Source organism: Chenopodium album, chromosome 10 (genome assembly GCF_948465745.1).
Source record: "Chenopodium album chromosome 10, dcCheAlbu1.1, whole genome shotgun sequence".
Lineage (NCBI taxonomy): Eukaryota > Viridiplantae > Streptophyta > Magnoliopsida > Caryophyllales > Amaranthaceae > Chenopodium > Chenopodium album.
This window is the reverse complement of record NC_137843.1, coordinates 13,647,423-13,654,770: the sequence shown is the minus strand read 5'-3', so window position 1 is coordinate 13,654,770 and position 7,348 is coordinate 13,647,423. Positions and strand designations below refer to the sequence as shown.

Genomic DNA, 7,348 nt, shown 5'->3' with positions numbered 1-7,348 from the left:
GGTTTTTGTTGATAGTAGTTTTTGTTATATTGATAGTTTTAAAAAAAATGTTTTTAACATTGTGCTTTATTTTAAAGGCTGTTTTCTACTTTTCTTCGGCTTAATTTCAGTTTAGTTCAGTTCCAATTAGTTAAGTTCAATTCAGTTCATTATTTCATTCTCTAATAAACAATTCATTTTAGCTCTATTTATTTTAGTTTAGCTCCAATTAGTTCAATTCAATAAATCTGTTTTGGGTGTAGGGGGCAAATAATTTATCTCCCCTACTATTGCACTATACCCATTTGCATTGATTATTGTTTCTCTCTTACAAACTCTAGTAAAATTAGCCCAATAACCCCACATGCCTGTTATTGTATTAATTAATTTATTCACAATGCCCTTAATTTTCCTAAAAGAACTTGCAAAATTAAGGGCCTGTTCATATTTACTTAATTTCAGTTCAGTTCAGTTCAGCTCCAATCAGTTCAGTTCAGTTCAGTTCAGTTCCAATCAGTTCAGTTCAGTTCAGTTCAGCTCTTAATTTCCCTCTCACATAAAATATTCATTTCAGCTCAATTCAGTTCAGTTCAGTTCAGTTCAGTTCCAATCAGTTCAGTTCAGTTCAGTTCAGCTCCAATCAGTTCAGTTCAGTTCAGTTCAGCTCAGTTTAGTAAATATGAACAGGCCCTAAGTAACCATGAATTAATGAAACATTTGCAATTAATTTATGTCTACTCCTTCCATCCCAAAACTTCGACCCTTTTGGCTTAATTTTAGTCCCAAAATGATCGACCAATTTGCATTAAAATATCCATTAACTTGCAATAATATTTGTGCAAAATTAGCTTCCTCATATAAAATTTTGTTTTCCCCTTTATTTTTATACTTTCTCACCCTATTTGTTTACAAACCCCATTAAAATTTATATTTTCAATATACTTTCACTTCTTGTTGTTTAACTTTCTTAATACCCGCAAAATCAACCCAAAAAGGTCGAAGTTTTAGGAACCGAGCGAGTAATATATATTACAAAAACATGTGGGTAGCACATGAAAAATGATCCCCCTTTCATATTTTTAAGAGTAACAATTTAAAATAACTGGTACAAACTTCTAACAACTATCTTAATGCTTTTTATGTTACTGTAACTAAGTTTATGGATAAGTATTTGGCTGCTACACATGCGCCAACTTAGGTCCCGTTCGATCTCTCCGCCTTACTGAAATTATTTTTAGAGAAACAAAATTATATTTGCTGAATCAATTTTACTAAACTTAAATTAATTTTACTAAATTGAATTATTTTTGCTAAATTGAAATTATTTTTACTGATTTTCTATTATAATTCTTCTTTAAGAAAACTTAATTTTACTGAACTGAACTTATTTTTACTGAACTAAAATAATCTTTACTGAATTGAACTTAATTTTACTGAACTGAAATTATTTATACTTAATATTATTTTTTTAAGGTGAAGAGAACAGGGCCTTATTCATCTTTTGCTCATACTACCTTGATGTAATATATCTTTCCCCTTTTGCGTAAAAAAAAAAAAAATAGTACATTTTTGTAAGAGTAACAACTTAAAATAACTGGTACATAGTTTTAGAAATGTGAGTTAAACGGAGTGAAATATCACGATAGTGGAGATTGTTTAGTTGAATATACAAATTCTTAAATGAACCTGGTTCACACTAATTTATTGTTGACCACTAATATTAGAGAAACTATGGATGTGCTTCACTGCTTTGTCCGATCAACAAACATTAGCTACACAATCTTATTTAATGAACGCTCAAATCTGGTAGTTTCGGACCTATATTGGTATCAAAAATTCAGCATGAAGTTTACAATATCATCATCTATCACATTTGCCTTTTATGAAGATAAGAAAGACAGTAATGTTGGAAAATGCCCTATGAAATTGCATCAATTTCTTAGACATCTTCATCTTGTCGTCTACATCGAGTTCTTCAAAAAACTCGAGATTGAATGTATGCAACACAGGAGAGCAGGCTAACAAAAACTCAACGAGCTTCAGCTCTTCAGCTGATCCACTGTTCAGTCTCACATCGATGCTACGGAGTTGGAGAAACTTACTTGAAAGGTTACAACTCCAGTTATCCTCAACAGAGTCAGCAGTATTCTCCGAAATTTTCACCTACATTTAGGTGTAATTGCAACGATGAGATACTTCAAATTTGAAGTTGGCAAAATATCATTAGATGTTAAGTGCTAGTGTAAGTATGTGACTTACCGAAATTTGCAACTTTTCGACATTAGGACAGCTCCGAAGTATGCCAACAGCGCAGAAGAGATCCGTAGAGGAATCAATGCTTGTGAGTCGTAAATTTCTCACATGAGTAAAGGTAAATGGTAGCATTCTTGATACACCACACGCGGCCAAGAACTTCGATCAAGGATGCACACGCCAGGTTGAAACACATTATTCTTTCGATTGAGATTCATATAGGAAACCATGAATAAAAGATATACTAGCTAGCATCCGTTTCTTTTTATATGCAACAAATGAATTGCTTATATCTCACATAAAATACCTCTTTGTTGCAAATAAAAAAAAAATCTAGATAGTAAATAAAAATTAAAAAAAAAAAAAATATAACACGCTTACATACCTTGACAAAGTGCTTTCTGAAACTAAGGTTTTCAATCCTACATGTAGAAGTAAGAAACTTTATCATGTTTCGTGTTCTTTTCTTTTTTTGATCTACCAATTTCTGTAATGTAAATGAAACCGACGAAAGAGCTTCCGAACCGTCCAGACATATAGAGTGAAATGTACTAGAGACGGTCAAGTACTTGAGATTAGGTGCATTGATAACCAGGTTTGGTAGTTCATCATTACCATCTTCGCCTTGTATAACCAACTTCTCAAGGCTCGGGCATTTAGCAACAAAGCTTCCAATAACATCATCACTCGGAAAATGAATATTTTCAAGATAAATGCATATCAACTTCGGAAATCCCTTAAAAGAACTAGGAGGATTGAATATACAATAATCCAGCTTCAATATAGTTAAATTGGTGCAACCAAAAAGTTGAGAAGGCAACTTAAAAGGCGATGAGTATTTCCAATTATTCAGAGTAAATTCATTGATGCAATTCATGGATAGGTTCATTATCCAGAGCACAACATCATCTGGGTGTTTCTGTATATGTCGCGGAATATGAAGACTGAATTTAGCAATTGGACCGTCATGTTGCAAGAGTATTTTACTCACAATGTTAGTGTACTCGAGCTTTATATATCGTTTTTTTCCCTAGTACTTCTCTAAAGAAATCACCATCAAACACAAGAGATGGAAGTGTTTTCCAAGCCTCTTTCCATTGTTTCGACAATGCACTCATCCTTGCTGCATCTCTTAAGGGTAAGCGTTTCATGATCCCATACCTTACATCTCTGGGCAAATTGCTAATTAGATCGTCCATGCTCCATTTTCTAAATAGAGTTGCAAAATCTACACATTATAATACTTATAAATTAGGAATTGAATTAGCTTCTGAGCAATGAGCATGGACTAAATTAAAGATACTATATTAAACAGAATGATTAAATTAACCAACCTATAAACTAACACAGGTTTATCAGATCTAAACTCAACCACTCAAACAAAAATAAGACAAATTGGATCTACTATAATGTGTAAAATTAATTTTCTAATGCATTGATAGCATTGCTAATTGCTCGATAAATATAGCAATGTGATAAAGCGATAACAATAAGGAATGAACGAGTGTTAGCAATAAGTGTCTCTTATTTGCTAAACCATAAACACGAACAATATCTATGAACACGGCCACGAGGTGCACTAACTCTATGTACACCCGAAATCCAAACTACTGTCTACTTCAAATGTAGTACCCTTCCTCAACTCCTACAAGATTTGCTAGATAGCTAATTTAGTAGTATATAAACAAACAAAAATAAATAAAAATTACAATCGTTATTTCAATAATCAAATATATTTTTAATTAATTTCAATGAAATCTAAATGTATAATAATATTTTTTGAAATTACCTGGTCTTATTGGTATTTTCATGACGTCGGGCAGTGGCACATCCTGATTCTCCATAACAGATGGGATTGGGGATGCAATAGAAAACCTCATAATGGAAAACGATACAAATTCAGAAGTCGCTGAGAAGGTCATGATTGCCGCTCAACCAATCTACTATCCCAATCAATTTCAATGAGAATTTCGTATTCCTAAATAATAATATGAGAAATATATAATGCAAAATAGAATTGCAAGTAATATCAATTGATGTACCCTAGTTACAAAGCCAGTGATAAGGGTTAAATTAGAAATTCTCTTAATTTTTTATTTGATGAAATATAAAAAAAGATTTATTATCTTTGGTAATGTTATATTTTTGATACTAAGTTTACAAAGTTTAATATGTGGCTGATTAGGGGCTACTTTGTTGGTTATGGGTTATTTGGTCAAGGGGTACTTTGCCTTGCCGCATGAACATTTATAGTTTAAATATTTTTCTAATAGTTAAAAAAAAAAAAGGAAAATCCACCCTCTATGTCACCGCCCAGCTCCCTTGCTTGCGACCTCCCTTTCCCCCACCCACGACACCCCCATCCCTCCCTTTCTCCGACCTTACACCCCTTTCTCTCGTCCCCCACAATAGGCCCGCCCATTCCCCGTCCCCCCACCAAACCTTAACATTGAGTGCATGAAATGGCATAAAAGGCACTAGAGGTGATATAAAATACAAGATTGTCCGATTCTCTAATTTATGCTATTTCTCGGATTCAAGTGAATCAAGACCATATAGTTCATGAAAATGACATTGATCATTAAATGTGAAATAAAATACGTAATACTCGTAGTAGATAATGTCATTTCATTTATATCATTTAGAAACATAATTTGTTGCTATGGTACACCCAAGGGCCAAGTGAACCAATTCCATATAGTTCATGGTGTGGGCTGAATTGGCTTAAGGTTGTGCCATAAGAGTAACCAAAGCTATAGTAATGTTGTTGAAGCCAATTCAATTTTGTCTTATAATGATGTATGTTCCTACTATGAGTACTATCATAGTCTTTATTTTCATTTTTTTTTTTTTTTTTTTTTTTTTTGCAAGATACTATCGTAATCAAATCTAGCTCCTTTCTACCAAACAAAAAAGTAAGCATTTGATATCATGTGGCTAGCCATCACTGTAAACTCAAGTGAGCATTTTACCACTACCTAAATCTTGATCAACCTGGTTAAATAGTGGTCCTGCTATATGCAAAATTTATCATAAATAGCCAATAATGTATGTATAGCTAAAATCACCATACATCATTTAATTTCCACCAGTATCCACACTAAAAAATTCGAAATATCTTGGGGCAAAATAAGCTATATCTTAAGTCAATGGAAGTTAAGATGAAACTAATACAGCTTCTAAGATTCTAAGGCAAATAGAGTACGTAGCAAAAGTCAAATCAAAGAACATCTGTTACATAAAAAAAAAGATCAGTGTAGCCAACATTTGTATTCTAAGTTTTAATAATCATCACGGCATTTGGAGAGGCTCGACGACATTGATTCAACTCCTTGAAGAAATTAGCCTGTTTGTCGGCACCTCCCATTGCCATACACAGTTTAATAGTCATTTCATCCAGCACGGGAGAGCAGGCGAGTAGAAATCTTATAAGTTTTAGCTCCTTGCTCAATAATCCTGTGATACCAACAAGGTGTACAGTTTAAAGGCATTGAAATATACAAGAGTCATCGAACTGATATAACTGATGATCATCTGATTCTACTCGACGACCTACTATAGGGTCTATAACCTATATTACAAAGACAGACAGAATCATGATTAGTAATGTAATATCAAGGAGAAGCTAGCTAATAAGATACATTCGAATCAAAAACTTACTTGGATATGTAGTCGCCCTAGATTTGGTGAGCTCAATAACAAGTAGAGAGCAAGAGAGATGCCGGAATCACAATTCAGAGCTATATTTTTAAGTTCAAGTACTTGTAACCTTGTAAGTGACTTTGGAAACACTTTTGGATATGCAAAACCAGTGAAATTGTATACCTGCAAATCAAACATAAAGTTATACAATAGTTACCACTGATTAATAAAGCATTCAAGGAGCAAAATTTCAGCTGCTATATTTAACCTCAAAATAAATTTACTAACCCATAAAGTGAGCTTTTCAACGTTGGCCAAACAACTAAAGAAATCAGTTATGTTTTTGCTCCCTTGCAACTTTAGGCAATCCATACGTAGAGACAAAATTTCTATAGCTCTAGTTTCTTCCAACGATAAATCCTTAACAAAACCGCCTTCAAGAAAAAACTCTCGAAGTTTCGGAGCACGAATAGTCAGATAGCCTTCAGAAAAAGTAAAGGATAAATGGAGGTGCTCAAGCAACGGGCATTTGGAAATAAGATCTGTAAACTCATTCAGGTTATAACTAGATCCTACTTCATAGGGGTTACCGAGCTTTAGACTAATAAGACATGGAAATCCCCTAAATGTTGGAGAAAGAGATAAAAGATTGCAATTGACGACTGTCAAATGTGTCAATCTAACAAAAGAGAACAAACAAGTTGGAAAGTTTCTAGCTGGACGGCGATCATCTTCCAAAGTAATTTCCTTGACACCATTAGCATGAACAAATCGTAACCACGAACCAAAGTCTGTTTCTTTTGTACACCAACCGGGAATGTAAAGAACAAACTTACATAACGGTCCAACATGACTCAAAAGAATATCAGTAACAGCTTTATTGTATGCCAATAACCTGTCAGAAAGTTCACTTCTCTTATCGAGGATGCATGTAAAGAATGACTCATCAAGTATCAGCTGAGAAATCGAAGCCCATTTGTTTCTCCAATACTTGGATAAGATGCTTGTCCTCGCTGCTTGTTGCAGGGGTAAACATTCAAGGATTTGCTGTGAGACGTTTAGTGGCAAGTTGCTAATCCTATCGGATGATGCGTGGAGTTGCTGCTTGCGGTTTCTTGCTGTGGACATGTTTTGATGAATCTATTCTGTATAATAGAGTTGAAAACTTAGTTATAGTTGTTGGAGGAAACAATTCACGGATTTAAAGTATGAACTGACAGAAATAACTGACTTTTAAATGAAGTTAAACAATTAAAGTTATCAAATATCCATGTTCAATTGTACCATTTGCAATGTTTTAATGGGTCTCTCCTCTCTCTTCCACAATCTTGCTTTTCTTTTTACTTTCTTTACCCCACATATACAATTTTTTATTTAAATTGAAATTACTTCCAATCGGTGGAACGATTTGCCAAATTGGTGTTAATAAATAAATAAATTATTAAAATAGTGTTCACTTAAAAATATTTCTCAA

At 33.5% G+C, this 7,348-nt stretch overlaps 2 protein-coding genes across 2 annotated transcripts; both read right to left on the bottom strand.

Moving 5' to 3' along the window:
* Positions 1-1,839: 1,839 nt before the first annotated feature.
* Positions 1,840-4,154, bottom strand: LOC145564873 (F-box/FBD/LRR-repeat protein At1g13570-like). The gene is made up of 5 exons (XM_081625041.1): positions 4,022-4,154; positions 3,270-3,460; positions 2,618-3,151; positions 2,239-2,391; positions 1,840-2,142 (listed from the first exon to the last, which is right to left on the bottom strand). The coding sequence occupies exons 1-5, from the start codon at positions 4,152-4,154 to the stop codon at positions 1,840-1,842; spliced, it is 1,314 nt and encodes a 437-aa protein (XP_081481167.1).
* Positions 4,155-5,713: 1,559 nt separating this feature from the next.
* Positions 5,714-7,002, bottom strand: LOC145564872 (F-box/FBD/LRR-repeat protein At1g13570-like). Its single transcript, XM_081625040.1, has 3 exons — positions 6,163-7,002; positions 5,893-6,057; positions 5,714-5,803 (listed from the first exon to the last, which is right to left on the bottom strand). The coding sequence occupies exons 1-3, from the start codon at positions 7,000-7,002 to the stop codon at positions 5,714-5,716; spliced, it is 1,095 nt and encodes a 364-aa protein (XP_081481166.1).
* Positions 7,003-7,348: the final 346 nt, after the last annotated feature.